General features: G+C 39.9%; 3 protein-coding genes across 8 annotated transcripts in view; all 3 read right to left on the minus strand.

Moving 5' to 3' along the window:
* gpr155a (G protein-coupled receptor 155a) overlaps positions 1–1,444 on the minus strand; it is an 8,469-nt gene extending 7,025 nt beyond the window's left edge. Inside the window, exons 1-2 of the mRNA XM_008328292.3 lie at positions 1,223–1,444; positions 442–889 (exon numbers count right to left, since the gene is read on the minus strand). Of these exons, the coding sequence (XP_008326514.1) occupies positions 442–868 (427 nt within the window). The 5' untranslated portion in view covers positions 869–889; positions 1,223–1,444. The remainder of the gene's footprint in view (positions 1–441; positions 890–1,222) is intronic.
* A 181-nt stretch (positions 1,445–1,625) lies between these two features.
* On the minus strand, positions 1,626–8,040 carry LOC103391859 (acetylcholine receptor subunit alpha). The gene is made up of 9 exons (XM_008328297.3): positions 7,873–8,040; positions 6,717–6,859; positions 6,586–6,630; positions 6,240–6,349; positions 5,609–5,804; positions 4,772–5,009; positions 3,448–3,671; positions 2,743–2,979; positions 1,626–2,647 (listed from the first exon to the last, which is right to left on the minus strand). The coding sequence occupies exons 1-9, from the start codon at positions 7,919–7,921 to the stop codon at positions 2,519–2,521; spliced, it is 1,371 nt and encodes a 456-aa protein (XP_008326519.1). The 5' UTR covers positions 7,922–8,040; the 3' UTR covers positions 1,626–2,518.
* Positions 8,041–8,903: 863 nt separating this feature from the next.
* The window catches only part of chn1 (chimerin 1), a 29,450-nt gene continuing 12,616 nt past the window's right edge, over positions 8,904–25,737 (minus strand). For 4 of the 6 annotated variants that reach the window (XM_025063983.1, XM_025063985.1, XM_008328299.3 and 1 more), the window contains exons 2-9: positions 22,772–22,909; positions 21,325–21,937; positions 18,995–19,079; positions 15,059–15,232; positions 13,563–13,640; positions 11,801–11,938; positions 11,484–11,589; positions 8,904–11,115 (exon numbers count right to left, since the gene is read on the minus strand). In XM_025063983.1, coding sequence (XP_024919751.1) covers positions 10,944–11,115; positions 11,484–11,589; positions 11,801–11,938; positions 13,563–13,640; positions 15,059–15,232; positions 18,995–19,079; positions 21,325–21,576 — 1,005 coding nt within the window. In that variant the 5' untranslated portion in view covers positions 21,577–21,937; positions 22,772–22,909 and the 3' untranslated portion in view covers positions 8,904–10,943. The remainder of the gene's footprint in view (positions 11,116–11,483; positions 11,590–11,800; positions 11,939–13,562; positions 13,641–15,058; positions 15,233–18,994; positions 19,080–21,324; positions 21,938–22,771; positions 22,910–25,737) is intronic. The other 2 variants (XM_025063986.1, XM_008328300.3) reach the window with 2 other exon arrangements.

The raw sequence follows: 25,737 nt of genomic DNA on the forward strand, positions 1-25,737 counted from the left end.
AATTGTGCTGCAAGAGGGCGTCCTCATTCTTGTAAAGTGAGAATGTTCTTCTTCTCAAAAAACAGAAGTAAAAGTGCAGGGCTTTTAGAAGAAGAAGAAGAAGCTGTTTTGTCATTGTACAGCATACAACGAAATTTCGTTTGGCAACATCTCTATAATAACAGTAGTAGTTGCAGCTGTAGTCGTAAGAATATTTTAAATATTTTAAAAGGGCAGCAAAATAAAGTTCAGATAAGATTTTTGATTTTAGGTTGCAGCTGCAGAGATCACCCTGTGTTGAAACTCAGTGTCATGAATTTAACTAAAACCTCTATCCCGAAGTCAAAACATTTTCTTAAATACTTAGACTTTCATTTCATGTCAACGTAAGTCGCATGATGTCATCTCTAACAGTGAATACAAAGCCACAGTGGCTGGTAGCTCCACCGTAGTTGTTCTTACCTATTGGAAATCCCAAGGCAAAGTCATTGCTTTGTGTTGCAAATATGGAGAAGAGCCCAGCCTTGCTGTAGCGACTCTCAGGACTGGAAACCATCAGTGTCAGGACGCAGACCAGGAAAAAGACAGACACCTTGGCGATGAGGATGCTCCAGAGAAAAGGCCAGACGACATTCTCAAATTCCAGCAGCACCATGTTCTTAAACAGCAGCGCCGGCAGGGCAAAATTGGAAACAAAATTTCCCAATCCTTTGGCCTGGGTGGAGGTGATGATGTTTGCCCTCCCTGCGATATATCCACACAGGATTATCCCAAAGCACTGCAGCAGTGCTGGGAAGAGCTTGTCAATGGACATGCTGTAGGACAGAGCAGCAGGGTCCTGGACTTCCTCCTTCTCTTCATACGAGAAGTTGAACCTCTGCGTCATCATCGTGATGTGTTTTCAGCCCGTCTGTGTGGTCATGTTAATGATTGATATGATGATTAATAATATATTAATTACATTATATAAATAATATAAAAACAAAGTTAAGGAGGACAAATATATATTCATATATATATATATATATATATATATATATATATATATGGCTATTTAAGAGATTCTAATTTCAGAACCTCCACGTTCAATATATTAGTGGACTTTGAACTACAACATGTACGACCATGTACAACCCTCTCACTTCAATTTAAATAAGAAGGTTGATTTTCAAGAAAAAGAAATGTGTTACTTAGTCGTGTGAAGTTAGTCACATAACAGCTTAGTTATTAAAATTCTCCTCACCTTCCTGCTGCTGTTTCTTTTCTGCTGCTTCACATCGCTGTCCGCGGCTGCTAACAGTTAGCACGCTTGCTAAAATTAGAAAACACGTGACACTACCGTGAAGAAGGCCCACTGACAAACACTGCTCTTGGCATCATTGTGGAGCAAACGCTATCTTCTGTGACCAAACGGGTTTTTTTTTTCACAAGTCCAGGCAGCAACAGCTTTCATAACACGTTTTGTTAACAGACTATTACAACAGCAGTGTAAACACAGAGGGCGTGGTCAACACGACGCAGGGGCGTGGTCTTATCTGATCTCGTTTTGCTCTCTCTGTGAGAGTCACAACGTGAACATTGAACAAATGTTTAAAGAGAAAAATACGGCGAAGGGATTTTGTATTTACGTTGACAAACATAATTGTGTTTTTATAAAATAAACAAATATTCAAACATGTAAGGAACTTTACTTAAAACATCTAAGTAATAACTAAGTTGTAGTTAATAGTAAATAGTTTAGTAAGAAAGTTAGGACAATTTAAAATAGTAGGTAAGACAGGAAGCGGAAGGAAACATTAAACACACATTTCTTTTAATCAAAATTTTATTGAGATTTAAATTTCAGGGTCCCTGGAAATAAAAGAACGCTGGGGAACACTGTAGTGTCAACCAATCCGGTGACGATTTTGACAAGTTAAAATGTAACCACAGTGAGCAGCGCACTGTTTCATAACAAAAGCAGATATCTGCATATTTATTTGAATAGCAAATACTTAGATGACAAAGTAAACAGTAGACAATGATTCTGACAGCTGGTGTTTAACAAACAATCAACTATCTAAATCTCAGAGGCAAGAGTGAATATAACTTATATAAGGAATACATGTATTTTAATAAACTATCTGCGCACACATACTTATAATATCCAGAAAATGCACTACATAAATAGACATATCAGCAAAATAAAACAGAATGGTAGGTAGATTTAAAAAAATTAAAATGACAAAAAAATGAGTTTATTACATTGTTCCCTTTTTGTACATAAAGGAAATGCCTAGTTAAAAATTAAATTGTACACAACAAAGGAAAGTCAGTAGAACTGTGATATATAATGAGTTGAAGTTAACATGAACACATGATGTTTGTACTGTACATACAGTATACAAAATTAGCTTATCTTCAAACATCAACATATAAGCAGATATCTGTGTATTAGCATAAATGCTAATTGAGGCAACTGGCTGGTTATTTGGTGGCATGAAGGACAATGGTCGTCTGTGATATGTTGTATAATGAACAACAAACTGGACAGAGGCCTTTAGAGCATGCTCAGCTCAATAAGGCGCCCGGCAAACACCCCTAATGTTCCAATGAGACACACAGCCATGAAGACACACAGCAGAATGTGATCCAACACCATGGCCACAAACTTCCACTCCTCAGCAGCCTGGATTAACGAACAAATAACAGAAAAAACATGTCAGATAATAAAGGCCAAAAATCAATGTGGCAGCATGACAGAGATTCTCTCAGAGTCATTACATTGTTAGATTCCTCATCAGATTTCATGGTTTCTGCGATGTACTTGACTCCTTCAATGGCACTGCGAACATCAGGGTTCTTGGTAATGGGAGATTGGTAAGGGACGGCAGAGATCTGGTTGCCGGAAATGTCAGAGATGTCCATGTCAGGACCGTAGATGCTTTTACTCTGCTTTTCTTTACCTGGGCGCTTCATGGTTGAGAAGAACATGATGTTGGGGATGGTTTCAATGAAAACCTGCTCAAAACAACAAAATAGATGTCATTTAGAATACTACCACAGCAGGTATTCTGTAACTTTACCGCTAGATGTCAGTCTAATGCAGCGGGGAAAAGAGGTAAGAATAGTTTCAAATAATCTCAAAGTATGTATCTGTATCAGAGGTATTTATCGTTATGTACGGAACTGACTGAATCTATCTATCTATCTATCTATCTATCTATCTATCTATCTATCTATCTATCTATCTATCTATCTATCTATCTATCTATCTAAAAAATACATTTGTGTGAATGTTGGTGGCTTGTTAATACAAGTTTAATAATACAAAAATCTAAAAAAACACCCCTGCAGTACCTCCGCTGTCAGCCTGGGGTCATTCAACCCCTCCCTAAAGACTTCCACTGTACACTGAAATATACTGTAATGTAGTGTTTGTAGTCCGTCAGCTCTTCAGTAATATCATAAGTCATTATTTGTCCTCACCTTGCGGACCCAGTCTGGCATAGTGTGAGTGCTTGGAGAGCGATGGTGGGTGTTGATGACAATGACAGTGATGATGATGGAGGCAATGACGAACACCATGGTGAAAAGCATATATTTTCCAATGAGTGGTACAGCGCTGGAGGTGGAGGGGATGAGCTCCACAATGACCAGCAGGAACACAGTCAGAGACAGTAAGACAGAGATGCTGAGAGTCATCTTCTCTCCTGGAAGAGAAACAAAAACACATTATCACCACCACTAATACTAAACACGACGTTGTTTAAAGAACAAACAAGCCACATTGCAGACTTCTCCAGATGTTCAGCTTCATCAATATATGGATTTTGCACATGTATAAGCCTCTTTCGGAGCTTAAAAATTAAAATTCAAACATGAAAGAAATTTGGAATCATCAAACACCTGAGGCAAAATGTATTAATTTTAACAAATGCCCTTGAAAGCCAAGTTTTAGGGTGGGAGGGTTAAAAATTCCCTACAAGCAAATGGATAGCATTTTGTGCTGTTGCACAAACAGCCTGAATTTACTTTGTCTGGTCAGGCCAGGCTACAACATACACGCCATAAAAATGAATAAAATTCATTTTAGGTATCGATAAGTGAAGGGACTGTATGGAATAGCAAAAATCAGCCAAACGAGTATGGCTAGCCAATACCAATTCTACTGTACATGAAACAGAAATAGCTTAGCTTATATGGATTGAAAAAATATATATTCTGACCCAGTTGGACAGGAGTGAGTGAGTCGGCACTGAAGGAGATAGATTTGGCTCTAACTTCTTTTTCAGCTCTCCACTTTCCTGTCAGTGTCTATATCACAAACAGACTTCCAGTGATGTATTATACATTAAAGAGTAGTGCCACTTTAAGACATGACAGCACAGAGGGACTCTGGGTAATGAGGCAGACCAACTCACTGGGAACAAGGCCAGATGTGCACAGTGGAGGGGCAATGGGGGGTGGGGGGGGGAGGGCAACCGAGGCTGACAGGTACCATGAAAGACCAGGATTGTCCAACACCATGTTGATAAATATCACAGTAACAAGGACAATAAGAAACTGAACACTAGGTGGCAGTTTACTGTAGATTTTAACAGCTTTTGACAATTGGCTTGTACTCATTATGTAAGTGCATGTTGTTTTTTTTCTTCTAAATAACAGAGACAGGCTTTGGCTGCGTCCTCCTCCTCCTCCCCCATTCCACATGTTCTGGATGAAGACATTAGCTACGTACTATGGTGTAATCAGTGATAGTGATGCAAATACTCCAAATCTCTCTCCTGAATGACTGAGACTACGGACTAACCAGAGTCAGTTGGCAGATAGAAGACCAGGCCGGTCAGGAAGGAGAAGAGCATGCAGGGGATGATGACGTTGACAATGAAGTAGAGTGGAAGCCTCAGCATGAGGAAGTGGTAGGTGATGTCCAGGTAAGGAGTGTCCGGGCAGCAGGCATAGAACACCCAGTGTTTCCAGCTGCGGAAGTCCTTCATCACCCACTCTCCACTTTCCATGAAGTTGCTGAGATCAGGCTTGTCGCTGTCCTGGAGAAAAGGAAAATAAAATAATAGGATAATCATAATAGGTGCAGTAAACACAACAAATACAGCAGCAGAAAAAAAACAGGACCTTTAATTACTATAAGGTCATTTAATTTGTGTTGACATTTTAAGGGAATATTCAGTGTCATATGGTTCTATGATGGTCCTGGAAACTTTACAATATCTACTATTTACTGTTTTATTTCTTATGCTAAACCTGTGGTTCTCAAATATTTTTTGTCAAGCCCCCTCTTGTGGACAGAACTGTTTTCACGCACCCAAACGACCCCCCCCCAATTGAAATACTATTGAGGACTTGATAACATGTATATTTTTATCTGTACAAAACACTGTATGAGTTGCTGCCACCTAGTGGCTATCATTCAAGCATTACAGCAGTGGTACACTTATGTCCAGTGTGCCATATTCTATTGGAAGCCCCTCACACTATTTTAAAAAGTACTGTGCTAAACTAAGACAAGCTGAGCTTCTTCCTAGCAAGTCAAGCTGAGCCCATAAGCTGTTTTTCTTTTTAATAAATCGTACATGGTGTGTATTTCTACTACTGTGAAACACATTTTTCCTGTTAGAAAAAGAATTACAGGATTGATGACGACCAGGTTTCCATCGTAGGTCCAGGTGCCCAGCTTCATGCTGCAGTTCTGGAGGTCAAAGGGAAAGTGCAGCACAATGATTTCACAGTAGCTCTTGAAGATGGCAGGTGGGTTCCACGTGATCATCCCGGTGTACTCCAGCAGCACTTTGGTCTCATGTACAATGGCAAAGTCTCCGTCAGCACTGGAGACACAGAGCAGCAGGACAACATCCACATTAATGTTAACAAAAGAAGACATCAGCCCCCGAGGAGAGATCGTGATGCCGCCACAGCAATCAACCAATCAGCACTCACGTTGGCACTAGTTGTCGTGGCAGCAGCAGAGCTAAGTGTCAGGGGAAGAACAGCAGAGTGGAAGTTGTAGCATATGGTGTGGGGAAAGGTGGGGGTAACTGGGGCAACTGAGGCAAGGGCAGATTTAGCCAGATGTAATCTGAGCGTTTACACAGTGAAGTGTGGAAAAGTGGGATTCAAACCATCACTGTCAGGTGTGCTGAGTGCTTCTATATCTGTGGTTGCTATAAAATATACATTTTATATATAAATATACATTTAATACACTTTAGACAGAAATGGAACATGGGTAAAAAAAGTACCCCCCCCCCTTCCTAGCATACTTGTTGTAGAGAACCAGATCAGGTCGCCAAATGTCAGTGGAGGGAACTCTGATCTTTTTAATGCCACCATAATCCTCGGGGTCCCACTGTAAGTTCACGTCTTTCCATTGCTGGGAAAACAAACACAGTACGGGCAATCAGAACAATGGGACATTAGGACATGCATGAATGGCATGCAACACATTTTTTATTGGTTGAAAATAAAAAAATCAAAGGAACCAAATAATACATTTTTCATGAATATTTTTTATAGCCAAGGTTTTAATAGCTAAAAGCTTCAACATGTACTGTATTCAAATGAAATATACAATATAATTTCATATAATTTCAATAACATGGATCACACCTGTTTGAGTCGCACATTACTGCTGACGATCTGGTTGACCTCATCCTGTGGACACAGTGTATTCACACAGTTGAGGTGACAGTCGTTTTTTAGTGCAGCACAGGTGAATGACAAACAACATGAGAACCCACCACACTGATGAGCTGGATGAGCTGGAGGCCCACAGTGACCACCACCGGTTCTTTGAAGTGATTGACAGGTCGGACCACTTTGTTGTAACCAGTGAAGAGAGTTTTGACCAACTTTGTCTCATCCGAGGAGGAGCAGGCGAGACCTGAGACAAACAGGACATGATGGACACAGGAGAGGAAAGGTTGAAACCACTGGACCAGCGTGAAATTAATACAGTCTGTGCCACGAGAATATCAAGGTAGCTACAATTGAGTTAAAAAGTCAAAAATGTTTTACATGTTGGCCAAATCAATACCAAAAAACACACTAATATTACCTAACAAATAGTGGAAAGTAGCATCCAGTGATTCTGTGTTCTGAGTTCAAGACTTTTTATTTCATTAAAATGGAATTAAACATATTGTTTATTTGTCTGTTTTAAATAATAGGAAAACACATTTGTATTTACTTGTCTAAACACTTTTGGATAATACTCTACTACTAGATAGTGTTGTTACTAGAACTAGTAATAGTATTACAAATGAATGAAACCAATGTAAAAAAATAAATAAATGCATGTTGAAACTATTTATATTTATGTAGCGTATGCAGAGTGCAGTCTAAATGTGGCCTTGTTCCATCCACACATGGCTCCCCTGTAAAGAAGGTGTTAATAGAGATATTCTTATACTCTTTCCACAGCTACATGTATATGTGTCACGAGCCACCGCCACAGGATCTGGCTCTCCACTCTCCAGCTGACCTTGAACTCAAGGTCATTCTCACAAAAACATGCTGTGCTTGAATGATTCTTTAGGCAGTGAACTCAGTAAACTCCAAAACATCATTTTACAGGCGACTTCATGTGTTATAAAAACACTGCACACATACAGGTAAATGTTAAAGATTCAAAAGGAAACACACGGGTGCTTATCAAACAAAGATGAAAGTTATACAGTTATTTAACATTGTCGTTATCAGGCTGCTTTTGTTCAGGTTAGCGGCAGTCTAATGACAAATCAGCAAAATAAAATAATTTAAAAAATAATTTTGCATACTTCTAATTACATGAAACAAGAAAAGCAAAAATAAACAAACAAACAACAACAAAAAACAAACCCACAGACTAAGCCAAGAAGCAGCAGTTTGAGGATACTTCTGAAGTTTAGTCCTTACCTGCCAGACTGACCAGTTGAAGAACAAAGAAGAGAGTACTCATTGTCATCAATGAATTCAGGCCAAGACAATATCCAGCTGCAGCACGTTGTCTGTCGACCACCTGACGGTGAAAAAGTTCTGACCTTCTTAAAACATTCTTTCAGCACCGGCCGCTGACTTCCTCCACGACAGCAGCCTCTCCTTTGGCAACCTTGATGTTTATGTATGATAGTGGACGTGAGTGAGCAGCTGCCAATGCTTGTCATCTGAGAGGGTCACATTCTTAGTCATCTGTTAGTAGATCATCATGCCACGATGATCCAGCACCGGAATATCCCAGAGCATGATTTCTCCACAATAACAGTTGTCAAATGTCTGGTGTAATAATATTTATTACATTTGTACTGTTAGTACTGTTAGTACGACTACTACTACTACTAATAACAATAATAATAATAATTATTATTATTATTATTGCTGCCCTCGACATGTGTTTTCTCCTCAGTAACAATGATAATTAGATTACATTTACATTCCTCTCTCAGCGCTGCTCAAAAAAAGCTACATTTTTCCAGAAACAATAAATAATAACAGAATGTCGCATATCTGTGGTTCTCCAGGGTTCCAGGTGTTATTACCGCCACCCCCCTCCTCTGCTCTGCCCTGCCCTGTTCAGCCCAGCCCAGCCCCGCACCCCCCTTCAGGTCTGTAAAGGGTCAGGCAACTCAATTTCCTCACATCTCCGATCCGTTCAATCAACCAGTCACTCAACCACAGGCCTCATTCATCTCACTTACAGACAAATGACCATGTTGGCAATGTTGGAATTAGGAGAGATCTGTCTCACCCCCACCGCCTCCTGCTGTGTTGTACCATATAAACAGCCTTTTACTGAGATTCTCCCTCTTAAAGCTGCCTGTTACCACCAGTGAAAGGTTCAATGGGCCTGAGTTAAAATGTTGACGCAAAATCTGCAGTAAAAACAATTATTACGTTTAGCTTCAGTTCTATTTATTTAATACAAACTCTTTGTGATTTTTTTTTTTTTGCATTTTTATCACCATTCAAAAAACCCAAACATTTGTTTTGCTCACAGCTGCTGATAGATTCTAAGGCTAAACGAGCAAAAAAACATTTGAAATGTATTCCTATCTGCTGTCATCAGAGGGGGAGGAGGGATGGCTAGTGAAAGGTCAGTGAGGTCATGGATCAGAGCATTTCAAATTCTGTTTCATTACTCTAAATAAGGCACACTCACCACACAATTCATTCAGTGGACACTAATCCACCGAGCTGTTATCACTGACATCAGACGACTGAGCGATGGGGAGGACAATATCTTTATTGGCACGGTTTACCTTTTCTCCATGGTCAATACCCAATGTAGACAAAAGTATAGCACGTTTAAAATTCTCACTAATGGTTGGGGGTGGGGTGGGGCGGAAGGCGGGGGGGCTTAAACGGTTGGCTGAAAATCCAATTTTGCCTCACAATCACCAGAGACGAGACTGAATTCAGCTCGCATTAAGTCAGTGTGATGTGGTCGCACAGCCGTATCAATTAAATGTCAAGCAGCGATTGCTTCACCGAGGCCTCGTAGGTTAAGATGGAAGACAACGCTTCAGGTAAACACAAGAAGAGGCTTCAGTGACACCACGTTTATATTTGAGCAACAACTGATTTGTTCATATTTAGTTCTAGGTTTGTGTGAAAGCTTCAATAGTCGGTAAATGTGATCCTGATATCATTGATAGCTGTTCTTGGAAATTGGATGAAAAGGGAATACTTTGAGAAATGAATCACATAAATAATAGCTGACATGGCTTGTACTCATACCCAGTAATTAACAGACTCCCTGGTGCTACAGTACTCTGCCCCAGGAACTGTGTGCCTGGCTGTAATCACACACTAGATTACTGTGAGCGATGTGCTCTAAGGGGTTTATTTCAAGGCATACGTTTCGTGGCTGCTATGAACAATCAAAAATGCATCATCAATCTGATTATTTATGGCCATAAAAATGACAATTAAGCATCGTGTCCTGTTGTTCATCAATGAGTTCATAACCAGGAGGTATTTCTTCTAGCCACTGGGAGGCATGGCCGGCTCTGTGGTCAGTCGCCTAGAGCGCAATCTGCGGTGCCACCAGTCATTCAATTATATGTGTGTTGAACTGTGGGAGGAAACAAACTGGGTCGAGCCAGCCCTGCTCTCAGGACATGGTTGGGAAATATAACAAGGAAATTTTTAAATGAAATCCAAATGTAGTGTCGGAACACTGCTGGACAATGGCACACAGGCCTGCAGTCCTTCAAGGTCAGAACAGACATGAGACAGACATTCTCTGTTCTGAAAAATCAGAATACTGGAGAGAAACCAGTGACAAACAGGAAGGCATCTCACTTTTAGATCAAGAAAATGCTGAGTCAGACTCACTAAGCATTTAGTTTACAGTAAGGTTTAATAAATTAAAGCGATCATGCACAAGTCTGTACAAAATCATTACATTTAAAAAAAATTAGGCTCACAGATAGGGCTGCTTTTAAGACAATAGAAATGTTACAGTCAGGAAAAAGGACCAGAGTTTACTCAGAAATAGGAAAGACTAAGAAATCCACTAAGAAATCCAAGTTACATAAAAACAGCTGAGGAGACTAAAAAAAATACAGCATCATAAAAATGATCCCAGAAAAATCAGTAGCTTATTCTTTTCATGTTCAGCTATACAAAGTTTCACAGAAATAATTGCACAGAGGCAGCTGGAAATGTGGGAGCACCACCACTACACACAGGACAGAAAGAAAAATCACAGCACTTTAAAACCATGCCGGGTCACAACTACAGAGAAACTAAGACGTGGCAACCATGCAGCTGAGGAGTCAGTGCTGAAAAATCCCCCGACAAAAATGGGGAGACAGAGCAGAGTACGTACAAGTGAAGGGAACATCTGTCCACACCCACGCGGGTTTGGAGCGACGTTAGATCAGCACTGGTCCATACGCAGGGCGTTTAGAAAACGTATCAGTACGAAGAGCGTTTAAAGAAGAGAACGATTAGAGAACTGTTCTATCAAAAGTCCTGCTCTGGGTTTAGAACAGCACGTCTTCCTTTTTAATCAGCATCTCCACCACCTGTCTCTGGTAGCGGATGTCGTTGAGTGCTGTTATGGCGTCCGCGTCCGGTGAACGCAGGAGGGTTGGACCAAAGACAATGGCCAGGTTCTCTGCGTTCATCAGGTTAAACTTTTCGTTCAGTGTCACCCTGCGCACAAACACAATCAATAGAAATACAAATCAATTCATCAAACTGTATTTATATTCTTTTTATCCAAATCTCAGTGCAGCTGTAACAGAAGATCTCAGCCAATCCTAGGAGTCAAGGGCGGGACACACGCAGAGACAACCACTCACAGCCAGTCATAATAACCTGCTTGTTTTTGGACTGTGGGATTAAACCAGTCTACTGTTACTGTAGAAAACCAACTCACACACACAGGAAGAACACACTGACTACAATATACAGTCTGCAGACATAAAGAAACACACATTGAACACAATATTGAACTTTCCATAATTGCAGAGGAAATGAGAAACACTTTACTGTCACAGATGTCTCACTGCGGTCCTCACCTTTTCAAATGTCCCATGAGGTACCTGAGAGTTTCACTGTGTGACGGCGGCAGCAGAGACAGAGCCTCGCGGAACGCTTCAAGCTTCTTCTCTGGGTCGGTGACCTCTGAGAAACAGACGGGAGCTGTGATCAGATACACTGTGTGACCTCACAGGATATGATCAGAAATCAATGTAAGGATTATCTATGATGTAATACAAGCTGGTCCAGGGGAGGACGTCTGAGGAGGGCGGGCTACTTGTATGGTTTTTAGCACTGTGGAGAACCTGATGTTCTATATGTAGAACTGAGTCTCATTTCTGTGGCTCCGACTTACTGGCAGCTTCAATGAACCTGGGGTAAGCATCGTATGAGATTACAGGAACAGGCAAATCCCTGAGGTAGAGTTTGAGTGCGCCCGTTATGATATTGATGTCTTCATAGGCGTTCACTGAGATGTCTGTCTTCTCGCCATCTGTGAGGATGTGAGTGAGAATGAGGGAGACAAGAGGAAAATTGTCACGCTGTAGAAATATCACCCACATCAGCACTTTTGCAGCACAGAGACTGTGATTCAGTGGAGGCAAAAAACAAAACACCAAAAAAAAAAAACCCATCTCCTGCTCCTGATCTGTCTTTCTGCAGAGCAGCAGCTATCATCTCCCCCCGGCCTGTTTTCTTCTGACTCCTACTCAGTTATGCATACCATCCAGAGAGGGCCATGGCCTACTTGTGCTGGCAGACTGAACATCAGAGTGCTGTGAGCTGGAATGACACTCTGTCATGGATGATGTCCCACATGTGGATCTGGCAGGGTTTATTCCACTGCTGAAAGCTTTTCCTTCAGTTTAAATTCACATGCACTGGGTCAAGACGGACTTATACTCACTCAGACCATGACTGAATCCCAACAATGTTAAAGTTTCTACCATCTGGGACGTGGGTTTCCTCAGGTCTCTGCTGTCTGTCAACAGTTTACTCAATAGACGGTGTATTACTAGTGGACAGAGGAACCAGATTTTGAAGTAACTTGGTTTAGAGACTACAGTATATGTTAAATAAGAATGGATGGACCTCAGTCACAGTTGCAGAAAAAGACTAGAACTATAATGTAGAACTGTAGAACTGTGAGTCAGTTCTACGACAGTAAAGTAATGACATGTTGAGGATGAATAATGTTTAGAGGATGTGATTGACAGCTGGATTGTCCAACAGCAGCCCAATGATGGTAAATGTCACTGACAAGGCGAATGTTCTCAGCAGCAGCAGTCGCTCCAGTCCTACTCATCCATCTAACTGTCAGCCATATCCAGGGTACAAATTTATGTGTCCTCTAATTTTTATCTTCTTTTACTGTTCGAACATCTATTATTTATTAAGCAGACCTAATATTCAACATGCAATTTGCAAGTGAGACCATAAAATTTTAATGAAAACAATTACTGCAGAGACAGTATAAATCAATGGAGGTTTCATTCTTATTATTCACTCCCATTTTCCATACATAAATATACATAGAACATCTCCTCTGTCAAGACTGGACATCGTGGCTGACTTCCACTGCGTCACATTCAGATATAGTGGAACTGTGTAGCTCTGTTTATGAAGCATTATTAGTATCTGGTTCTAGTTTGGTCAACGGAAGTTTGATTGATTAAAAAATAAAAAATAAATCATGTATTCATTTTTATTGAGATACTGTATGTGACTGATGTCTAGATCATCAAGTGTGGTGCATAAAACAGCTTGAACCTGTTCTTAAAAATAACTGAAGAATGTTTACATGTTACATGTTAACTCCCACAATAGCATAAATAGATTTTTTCCAAAAATACTGCAGCAAACCCATTCTTTTCTAAAGCTTCTTCTGCATCAGTAGCCTGAACACAGAGCCCTCCGTGTGTTTCCTACTTAAAGTCGACAGTAAAACCCTTCGTGAGAAAAAACACGTCCTCCGTGCAGATGGACACTAATCCTTCACTAATGTGTCACTTTCTCAATAATCTTCAATGTTCCGTTCATCAGCAAACGCTCAACAGAACGCGTTGTCAGTCACCGCGCTGCCAGCTGACAAAATATACAACAGGAGAGAAACCCACCTTTGTCAAACGCCGACTTGACTTCTTCCACCGAATCACTGAATCCAGATATTCTGTAGAGGCCTTCAGACTTCAGTCCTGGGGGGACACACATGACACAGACAAACGTTGTCAGGACTGTCAGAGGTAATGTAGAAAAATCCTCCTGCGTGTGTCACCATAGGCAATTTAGAGAAAAATCCATTGGAGGATCTTAAATATGCATAAGAAAGTAGAGGATAAAATGTCAGCGTACACTGCAATGTCACACAAGTGAACGACAAGGGCAGATGCAAAACAGTTTTCTGCACCAGTGGGTAAAAAAATAAAGACATAAATCATGCTACAGATGTGTGGGTGGATGTGTGTGCTTGTGTGTGGGTGTGTGTGTGTGTTGGGGAAGACAATAAGGGAGCAATGAGTTTTCCACATTGCAGAGTGATTTAACAGAAATGCAATCAACAGAGGCAGCAGGAAACAGACTAATGTATTTCTCATTACAGGTTTAAATTACCAGCAGCACTCATTAGTCTTCCAGTCAACACCCCACAAAACCAAGAGCAACAATGACTGTAATCTTCCTTTAATAACCTCAATCTGTAGCTGTGTGTATACTTTAAAAAACTGAATCATCTGAAAATTGATGAACCATGAAAACAATAAAATATTGAAATAAATGTAAAAACTATTATTGACAACAAAACAAACAAACAAACAAAAAAAAAAAACACCCAGAGCCTCCAGCTATCCTTGCCAACAAACGTTTAATTATCAAAGTATTTTTGAAAAATTAGCCAAAAACCAATTACCATTGACATACGATTATAATAAGAGAATAATGTATTACTCAACAAACATTTATACATTTATAAAATACAAAACAAACAATGAACATGACGTCATAACCTAATAAAACAGACTGCTTGTAAAATATGTTATAAATAAAATAGCAGACCTTCAAGATTCTAAATTTAACAGTAATAATTTAACTAGAATGCAATTTTGTGTATTAAGCTTTTAATTTATTTAAAATTCATCTTCAATCCTGAATACACTTGATGACCATGACCCATCAGTTTACCCACACTGTAGATCAATTACTGTAAATCAACATGGAGCCTTTTACAGCAACAGTCATAAAGACTGTAAAAATGAAGAATGGACTCATTTTTAAATGGAATTTTAACACAGCAGCTTTGACCCAGTTTTTCAGGTTATTATATGTATTAAATAACAACATTTAAATTGTTGTATTTCACTGTCTTGAGGCAACATTAATAAGATGAAAAAAAAGTTTTGTCATATACTTGCTCTATGTGAAAATGCTACAGTAAAAAAAAGCAATTTTGTGTATTTTCCCCCCAACTCACTACAAACAGCACACTGCAATATATTATGACCCCGATTTTTGAACCTACATCAGTAGAAAAATAGTAAATAATTCTATGTGTTTCTATGGGATTATTCTTTGTGAGAATATGCACATAGAAACCCAGTGCCATTCGTGGAAAACTCACCTCTGGATTCGATCTCTCGGATGCACATGTCCACCACCATTGGTCGCGCTGTGTTACAGGCTCTCACCAGCGTTGTGAGGTCACAGCTGTAGATTTTGCGGATGTGTTTCAGGTCTGGTTTGCAGTCATTAGGTACCAGAGAGGAGCACTGTTTGTGGACGTTCATCCCACAGTCTACAGAGAGAGAAAAGTCGGATCATCTTTGTGTTTCAAGGATATTTCAGCAGTGGTTGAAAGGTTTCGCCTGTTTTTTTCATCAACATTTGTTGTCTGAATGTCACACAATCACAGGGGAGCACATTTTTCTCTACCCATTGCCTAGAGTCACCTTGAGTCTAGCATTAATCCAATGTCACCTCCAGAAGGCAATTCAATTATCACATAAAAACAAAATAAATAATATACAGAAATGAACCTGAGAACAGGACCATAATCATGTCATTTAATTTTAACATTCAAGACAAAACATGCCCCAAAACCTTTGAATGGAGGTGTAAAAAATTACCACACAAGTAAATGAATGTAATTGTTATTTTGTAGAAATCTATAAATAGAGCAGCAGTGATCATGTTGGTGTAAATATATCCCACAGTGTGGATGCATCCTCAGGCACGGACGTTTTAGGGTAGAATTCACCTTGTCGGAAACAGGGTAGCCTGTAGAGAGCAGACAAACGGAGCTGCAGCAGCTCTGCTTGGGAATTAGAGGAGCAGTGAAAATACTGTGGCCTGGAGGGGGAGGATGAAGAGTCAGCACTGCTGCTGCTGCTGCTGCTGCTGCTGCTGCTGCACACTATGTTTTTTCCATATAACACAATGGCCATGGAAGCAGCGGTTGAGTCGCTGCGGGCTACACTAGACCTACATTTCCAGATTAAAATAGGCCAGTTCTTGAAGCTCTTACATTTTCACTGCGTTTCTTTTGAATTGTAAAGGTGGAATTTTTTATTTATCCAAGGGGTAAAGGAAATATTAAAACCCTTGCTTCAAGATAAAATTGTTTTTCAAAAGCCATGAATCTAAGCCTCAGCAGGACTCCAGACAATATTTTGATTAATATGGGTCCCTGGAGAAATTGGTGCAGTCTGCATCTGTATGCAGCGATGCAGAAATGTAATTACCTTAAGAGATGATTCTCTTAAGGACATGAGACAGGCAGTATAATAGAGGAGAGCCTGTCATCAGTCTGAGCCGCTGGTGTCCATGTGAACACGCTGATAGCTCTGGTCCCAGGTGGGACAGTCGAGGTTAAAGAACGGTCCCTGGAGGCAGCAGGGACCAGGCGTCAGTAGACAGGAGGTACTGTTTGCTGCTGTGTCAGCTCTGTCTGTGTCAGCGTGGCTGCACTTATGGCTTTCCCGTCAGTGAAAGGTCAAGAAATGGGTTTATAGATTGTTTGCTGATAACCAGCAGAATCAACTAACAAAAGAAAGAAATGGAACACAAAGAATTTAGTAAAATATATGTTTTGATTATCTTATGTTTACAGTTTATATATTTGGATGTTCAGAATTGATTGTTTTACACAAAGCTTCCTATCAGTGTTTTTCTAAAGCATATTTATAGATTGTTTTAATTGCTTTTCCTTTTCCTGGGTACAATGACAATAAAGATGATAATGATTCTAAAAATACAGAAAAAGAGAAATTCTAAAATATAAGCTCTTGTCTGCTAAAAAACAAAAACCTTCTGTGAATTCACATTAAAAACAAACCACTTTTACAGTGCATGTACAGTACTCTACTTATTATATATATGATTTATTTGTTGCACTTTAGGTCAAATATATATAAGATATACATAAATAGATACATAGATACATAAATAGATGTTATTATATTTTCAGCTACCATTCAGTATAAAACTGTGGAGCTGGTGCCTCACATGCCATGAACATCACTGCACGTCGCTGCCACACGGCGCAGCAGCAGCTTGTTAGCGCTAATTAAAGCACTCCAAAATCAAACAGTGTTGTCAAAATCCCTCAAATAACACAATTACAACAAAGGAAAGGGGGAATTCACTTGTTAAACAAATAAAACACACAGCAGGTATGAAATATACCAAAGGTGGAAACTCCCGTTTGCTCAACCAACAATGCTAACAGCTAGCAGGCCTATTCCCGAACTACCAGAGACATTTACTTTTGTAAACGCACTGATTCCATTCTTTTCATTGTACACTTCTACATAGGCAATAGTCAAAAGCTTCAGTTGAGCCACAACAAAAGTCTTAACTGAAGCAAACTGACAGTGCATACCAGTTGTAACCAGTCTCCTTCTGACAGGATCTAGAAACAAAACAACCCCCCCCAAAAAAACACCTCGTTCGTTGGATGTTTTGGTTTTTGTACAGAGCATTTAAGTTAAATTGAGGTTGAGCAGTGTGACCCAGCTCTTTAGTGGAAGCTGCTGAATTTTAATGTGTGTGGAAACAGAAGCTCCTTCCCCATGCTTGGAGCTGGGCTCCTCATTAAAGAGACATGCCAGTTTTGTTTTCCTTCATGGGCATGATGGGATGAGGGTGGGTGTGAGTATGGAGGTGGTGGTGTTGGTGTTGGTGCTGGGGTTGTAATCAGATGAAGAAATGTGGCACAACAAGCAGCAGCAGAGGCTGGCTCCCTGGCACCCAGCCAAAGCAGTTCACAAATAAAAAAAGAAAAAATAAGGGGAGCGGGCGGCGGGTGGGGGTGGGGGAGGGAGAACATTTTTTGGTATGCAAATGTGGGTGTCATGTGATCCTTCGCTGCCCTAGTTTTGAGCAGCTGAGGTGGAGTCTGAAGGAATTGCAGTGTATTGAGTCAATAAAGAGTGGCTTCATACACAGAGCTTTCAAAATCAAAACATTAAAATTTCATATCAGAGCCCCTGCAGAGTGTGACACACTTTGTTTCATCAATAAAACATCACAGAAACATCAGATTGGATTATGGTGCTATTCAGAGAAGGATGAGAAGCCATAAAGGGAATGGAAAAAAAGCTACCTGAAACAAAATGAGAAAAAATACAACAGGGATTTCTTTTTCTACAATAACCTGAGTGTAACCGTACAAAACAACATTAGTGATATGATAGAAAAAAATAATCTTAAAAATTATCTAAAAACTGAGCTAGTAACAAGAATTATTATTATATTTTATACTCACACTGGACTAGAATGTAATGCTATTGTTTTTTTAAGAACAATGGAAAATGTATTTGCATCAAATTAAGCTACAATTTTGCAAAGATTTATTTTCAAACACCTTCAGTTTTCTACTAAGGCTAGGTTTAGGCTAATCCTACTAAAAACAACTCTGGCTGCCTGTGTGGCTTTTTGTAAATATTTAGGTACTATCTTTTATATTCTCTATAACCATTTATCATAATGTAGTAAACATAGAGACATTTTGTTTAAAACAACAGTAAACATTGTGTTCCTTCTGAATATGAAGCTGTACAAAACAGAGTTTCACTTGTTACCTGGACCACATGAGATTTACTGTAGAACTCACTTTTCCCTTGACACCTTGTTGTGATGTTTGTGTGCTCTCCTGGCTACACGACAGCTTACGTCTCTCATGTTGTTTTTTCCATATTCAGTGAAAAAGCTCTTTGCTGTTTTAATCACAAAGGGCGTGAGAACAAGCCTGGTATTCAAAACCCGATTACTCCTTTCACAATACTCGTTAACAAACAAGTAGGCCCTTGGTAAGACTTGTTACATCATTGCTGTGGGGCCAACATGACACTTGCTCCGTTATACAACCTCTAATCCACACACAACTGTTAGGGATTTTAGATTAAATCAGAATAATCCAGCTCCAGATGTATTAAAGACCAAGTAACCCACATGCAGTAATGCTCACTTTGCACACCATTGATGTTATAATAGTGATGTGACCCAATTGAGCAGTTTACATAAGATGTAATTGTTGATGAAATAAAACAAGACGCACCTGCACATTTGACCCCCTGGGCCATGAGTCCCCACATAAAGCTGGCACAGTGTTCACACCAGTGCGGTCCTCGAAAAGTGTGGACCTGCAGCAGAGAAGAAGACAGTGGTGACGCACATTAGTGATGAAGAGGCGTAGGGTGAGCAGCAGGCAGTTTATTCCACAGAAAATACCATCTTCTTTCCTAATAGACAAGAAGGCCTGAGGGTTCTGTCACCTGAAAGCAGGCAGAGGAAGAGGATTATCCTCAAACTGACAATACTGAGGAGAGCTGGCTGCAGCGGTGACTCAAATCAGCGGAGGCTTTGGCATCGCAACACTGTGGGGATTTGACACTTCGCTAGAGAGTGAAGGTGCATGTTGTCAGGGGCAATTTCCTATGGAAACAGCAGAGGGCCAACATGATTGTGTGGGACTGGGAGCCAGCGCTCTCCAGCAGGTAACAACAGTGCAGCCAATCAGGGAGGATTGTGGGAGCCAGAACTCCCCTGATTCCTCTGCATGAAGCCAATAACAGGCACAGGCAAATTCAGTCAGTGTTGTGTAGGATTGTTAATGTCTGCTCTGACATTACATTTATCAATAAAGATAATCATTATGTCCCGCAGTGATGGATCATTTTATTATACGTTTGCAGAAACCAAAGAGTCACAATTTACAAGGTTTTGACCGCACATTTTCCTCAGGATTCATTTTTGACGTTATTGCTCTGTGGCTGTCTTTGAGTGATTGGTATGAATTTCATTGTAAGGACTGAAATTCACACATTTTGTCTCAAAGGACGATACAATCTGTACAAGAAGACATCCACCCACCTAAAAAAAAAAAATGCTGTGTATAACTACATTATACTTGTAGTTATAGTTAAATTAAATATAAAAAAATATATATTCTGTTTTAAATTCAATAGTGTAACAATTATGTGTAGTATAAAACATGTATAACTGTATATTTATACTACATGTTAATTATTATTTTATAATAGTTAACAACGACGAGTGCATACAGATGTGGGTCCCTTCATGCAGTTACACCACACTTGTTTATCTGGCACAGAGTGAAACTGATGACAGTTACATGTTCAAATGTCAAATATGGACAACAGACATTCAAACACACGTGGCATCTTTGGTTATTTTCTTGGAAAAAAAACAACATTGCATATCTGAACGTCCCTTCAGGATGGAGTCCATTTTGGTCAGTTCTGTCTTTTAGGAAAACATCTGGCTAACGTGAGGCTATGCTGTGCCCAGCCTGTGATCCCGGGCTGACAACAGGAACAAGTCACTTAGCAAAATACTCAACCTTAAATATTTTGTTTGTGCCATGAAATACATATCTTATTTCTTATTTTAAAATGTAGATAAGAAAATTATATTTTTAAACATTAATTTCTTGTCCACCGACAGTTTTCTGCCACAGAAATAAAAATAACATTAAATATTTTCATTCCATTGGCTAAAACACAATTATTAATGGCTTGTTGCTGCTCTACTTGCCCTTGTCAATATTATACTGTAGGTGATGGAAGTATTGACAACAAATATTTTTCCACCTGAAATCATTTTTACCATTTTTAGGATCACATCATTTTAAGTAATTTTAATGCATTCACTCAAGGAAACTCAAATGAATGGAAAGAATGTCAATACATTTAACCAGTAGAATCAATAGAATTCAATAAAAACAATTATTATTCTAAATAATACCATTACTAATATAAATACAAAAAGTATAACTGTATTTTCTTTAAAACACTGCTTTCATTAAAAGAGTAGTTTTCAAAGGCCTGAAAACTAAAATTCCAAGATGTTTGATTGTGTTGTACATTAACATCTACTGTACTTTGGAGAGATCATTAAAAGATCGGAAATGTTGTAATGTTAAGTTCACCACATTCAGGTAATAAAGCAGCAGCAAGGGAGCAGTGGGCATCAGCAGTTTAAAAAGAGCTTAAAGGCAACATTTTACCTCCATCCCATTAACCAGCTGAGGTCGGACAGAGGGAATGTGCCAAACGGGAAAAACAGCAGTCCTCCGCTTCCTCTATCATTTGGTCTAATCTGTCCATCTGCTGCTCACACTCACAGCAGTGGTCCAACAGACCACACAACAGATTTTCTTTTGATAAAAAAAGCTGAGTGGACAGAGAAGAACAGCTCTGTTTTCTACTCTCTCCTCCACTCAGGAACACTCCCTCCCTCCGATCCCTCTTTTCAAAGAGTCACAAACAACCCACGGTCTATGCACAATGTAAAAAAATAAAAATAAAAATGGCCCTTCAGAGTTCAAACACACAACAGACGTTCTCAGAGAGGATTTAGCCTCACCTTGAAGTTGTGGACTTTCTCCGGTCTGGGTGTCAGCTCACTGTCCTTGAGCGTGGCTCTGCGAACCAGTGATGTGAGCTGTGAATAGGCAAATAGTTTAAGTGGTTGCCAGAAAGTGGCTGGAGGTTTCTGTGGCCCCATCCTCATTCCCAGAGCAGCAGCCAGAATATCCTCCTGATTGGCCTCCCGCTTGGCCTTTTGCACCAGGGACTTCTCTTCCTTCTGAGCCTCGTAGGACTCTTTAGATGGCATTATTCTGCTGCTGGTGTACAATTCTGGCAAACAGTTCCAGTAGCAAAAGTACAAACCAAAGTACACAGGTAAAGACGCTCAGACAAAGTTTGTTTGGAAAAATGTTACTTCCATCCCCCCCATCAAAAGAGAGGATTTTAAAGTTGAAGCTAAAGTCCAACAGAACAAAAACAGTAGTCCTTAATAAATCCTCTCTTCAGCAGTGACAGAAGATGAAGTGGAGCCACTGTGAGGGGAGTGCCAGCTTTTATACAAAAGAGGTGCAGCCCACAGCGCTCATGTGCTTCTCTGGGAATGTGTATGCAGATAAGCTGAGTGGCTGCACTAATCCTCTCCTCCCTGTGCAGAGCTGATACTCTCCCTGGAACACAGACAGCACAGTGTTTGGTACATGGATGCTGCTGGGGCTGTCAGAGTGAGGGGGAGGAGAAGGGAGGCGGAGCCACATCATCCACGGCAGGATTAAATGAATCCCACCAGCCAATGAAAATGCGGATACACTGGCATTGTAGTAGCCACTATCCAGCCACCCCCTCTCACACTCCATCCAGCGTCTCCATCAGATATCCAGGCAGGGGAGGATGAAATGAGAGTGGGATGATAATGAGCAATGAATGAGTCATGCAGCAGGAGTGAGCTGCGGAACTCACATCCACACTGGCCCGTCACAAGGAGAAGCTATTTTCAAAATCTGGTTGCTGAAGAAACTGGTCACGACTGGGACCAACAAAAGAACCAAGCATGAGGCCAACATATGATGTCATAGATTATAACACACATGATCATGACTAACTGTAAGTTGTCACGAGGGTCACAAGAAATAAAGTGGTGAACAAAAGGTTTGGGAAAAATAATTAAGTGTCACTACAGAACAGTACCTCTAATAAGAGTGATAATCTTAGAGAAAATGGACTGAGACAATCAACAGTGAAGCCATAGAAGTGACTGGTGTTGGAGCTGGGGCTCCACATGTATTTGAGAAAGCAGGTCCACTGCTTTACTAACATCATTATTTATAACAAACATTTTCATACATTAATGTAGGTTCCTACCTTTGAAACCTTGCTTTTTTCTTACTTAAATACCAATGTGAAAAGAAAATAAATACTTTGTGCTTAAACGTATCTTAAAATTGTCTTTTTTAACTATATTTTCCCCAGTGATATATTTCTCTTGGGATTTATTCATTTTCTACCTTCTACTGTAGTCCTGTTCAGTGCTGTACTGGGAGCTGGACCCAATCTCAGCAGTCACCAGGCGTAGGGGGTTGGTACACCCTGGATACATTCACCAATCCATCCCAGCAGCCACATACAGAGACAGCCATTCACACCTATGGGAAATGTATAATAAACAATTAACCTTCAACCTCAACTCTTCACATTTTTTAAACGTGGAAACTGCAATGCGAGTATTAATACTTATATATATATTAATACTTAATATAAAAAAATCTTCTTGCAGTAAGGCAAGAGCACTGGCCTCTTCTTCCACCGTGTGGCCTGTAGGGACTGATGTGTCATTAGTTCACATGTCTTTGGATTGTGCTGCATTGATGATTTGATTGTGATTTTGACTTGAGTTTTTATATGTTTAGGCCATATTATAATGTTGAATATATTGGTACACACAAGCCTAGTGTGTTACTGCAGAACTCAGAACTCTACTGCAGTACAGCCTCTTAGTAACTGATACTGCACCTGCATTGAAAGCCCTAATCAGTGCTCTGGTTCAAAATAATTCAGTGTTCCATTCCCTTTGTTATATACTGTAGGTTCCCCAAGTTCTCTTTTTGTACCTCGTTCACACCTTACCATTTTACCATGCACACTGAAACCGATCACAAAAAAAAAAAAAAATTTAAATACAAAAACATTCAGTCTAGTCATTTTTGCTGTCCCGTGAACTCCTGCCATGCATTAATTCTTTTTCAACATTATGATAAAATATACAATACATTTTTAACAATATGTGGCTGTTCCAGAAACAGCAGCTCTTTCTTTGTCTTGGTCTCAGTGTTGGATATAAGCTCTGTATTGTGCGCATGCAAATGAAGCATCAAATATAGCACTGCCGCAGTGATGTGGGAGAAGAGATGTGAAAGCTGCGTCTGTAACTCACACTGCACGTCAAATGTGATTACACTCCCACGTCTTTGGGCCTGATTCAGACTCTAGCTGTTGGAGTTCTCACCTCCATGGAGCTCAGCTGGAGAAGAAACTCCTGTACAGACCCCGCTGAGGACTGTAATATTTGTTGACGCCCAAAACTCAACAGAACAAAAGCTAACACAGCAGTAGAAAGCAGATAGGGCCTTCTTAGCACCACAGTGCTAATGTAGGCTAAGGGTCCAGCCTGTGGTGTCTGTCAAGAACACCAAAGAGTTGAAGCAGAAGGTTTTGTGTTCAGTTTTTCTCTCTGATGCTCAGTGAGACTCTCTGCCCAGGAGGATACCTGGGAGAGGTGCAGATAAAAGACGCTAAGAGCCTTTTATATGCACTGGTTCACCCCGATCCTGAGCACTTTGGTGCTTTCTGCCACTGTCTAATTGTGTTGCCTGCCGTTAAGTGCAGAATGAGCATCTGACTCCCAGGATGTGGTTTACTTTGAACACAGCTCTAATTGACAGTGATTGATTCACTTGTTTCCCCAAACATGTCCAGAGATGGAACTCATGTGTGGATGTAAACAGTGCAGTATCTTTTACATCTCACTCACGTCCATCTGTGTCTAGCCTGGACGTCTGGACATAGAGTATAACGACCAAATGGACAAAGCCTTCTGGTTTTAAAAGAGAAGTAAAAGGAAGCAGGATGGGCATTGTTATTGGAAAACACTGTGTGCAATAGACTGGAGATAAAAAAACTGACTTTGGAAATGGACTTTTTGGAAAAGTGAAGCTCTACAAATACATAAGTAGTACATTAGAAGTAAAAACCTGCCTCCTTTATTTACTTCCACTATCAAAATCTGAAACTTTGACATTATTTTATTTTAACACTATTTCTTGAGGCCTGCTGCACTGTATTTGACCACATTACGCTGAGGATTGTGCTGAAATTTCTGCTGAAATTTCTGCTGATGCAAAAACTTGTTACATGAGCAAATGGCCTTCTAATGTACAGCTGACCAAGCAGATACATCATGATCCATTAAGAGGACATCGGTACACACCCTGTGATGTTAACACTCAGGAAAATGACTTATATCGCTGTCACGTAACACAGCTTGTGTAACATTTAGCTGTGAATTTACAGCTTAACAAACCAAGTGATGTACAGCACCGGAGCCTTTGAATTCATGTCAAAGCAATCCTGATCCATCTACCATACCCTGCAGCAATACAGCAAATCATTAGATTACGTAATGTTATATAAGCAGAAAGTAGAACACCATGCCCAGAGAGTAAGACTGGAGGTTATATTGAAATAGAAAGAAATTATCTCAGCAAGCCTTCAAAACACAATTAGAACTCCCAGAAAACATTACCAGATATACAGCAGCAATAAGAAGCTGTGGAACATACATTTCCCTATGATCAACTATCAGTGTTTTCTTTTTTATTTGGCATAATTGATGATTTTGGCAAATCACATGTGCCTACCTAAAGTATTAACAATTAAAAATGTATAAAATAAATAAGCAAGGATTAATTGTAGAACAACGTAAACAAGAGTTGCATGCATTTGTAGAAAATCCCAAATGTTCATATAATGCAGTACAATCTGCTGCTGCTGCTTTTCTGGTTCTGCAGGATATCTGAAACAAATGACCTCATACAGCTACAGAGACATCGAGATAACCTGAATCCAGCCTGGGCTTTGACAGTGATGTATGGTGGACCGCTATCAGAGTTTAGTATTCATGCAGCAAGGTCAGAGCATGCGTAGGACACGCTGTTTACACCACATTGTGTTGGGTTATTTTCCCAGCTGGATTTTAACCCAGGTTGTTGTCCTGTAGTACTACATAGTATGGCGTCAATACGACTGTATGTACTGTTTATAAAACTGAGCTTTTGTCAGTAATACAGCAAAGGCAATGTATAAGCTGATAAAAAAAAAATTACATTGATAAACCCCAATGAAAATTTCATACAGGAGTCAAGTCAAGCTCAATTGTGAGCCAAAATTCACAAAATACATTTGTCTCAAAGGGGTT

The sequence above is a fragment of the Cynoglossus semilaevis genome, chromosome 16, assembly GCF_000523025.1.
Source record: "Cynoglossus semilaevis isolate Cse_v1.0 chromosome 16, Cse_v1.0, whole genome shotgun sequence".
Classification (NCBI taxonomy): Eukaryota; Metazoa; Chordata; class Actinopteri; order Pleuronectiformes; family Cynoglossidae; genus Cynoglossus; species Cynoglossus semilaevis.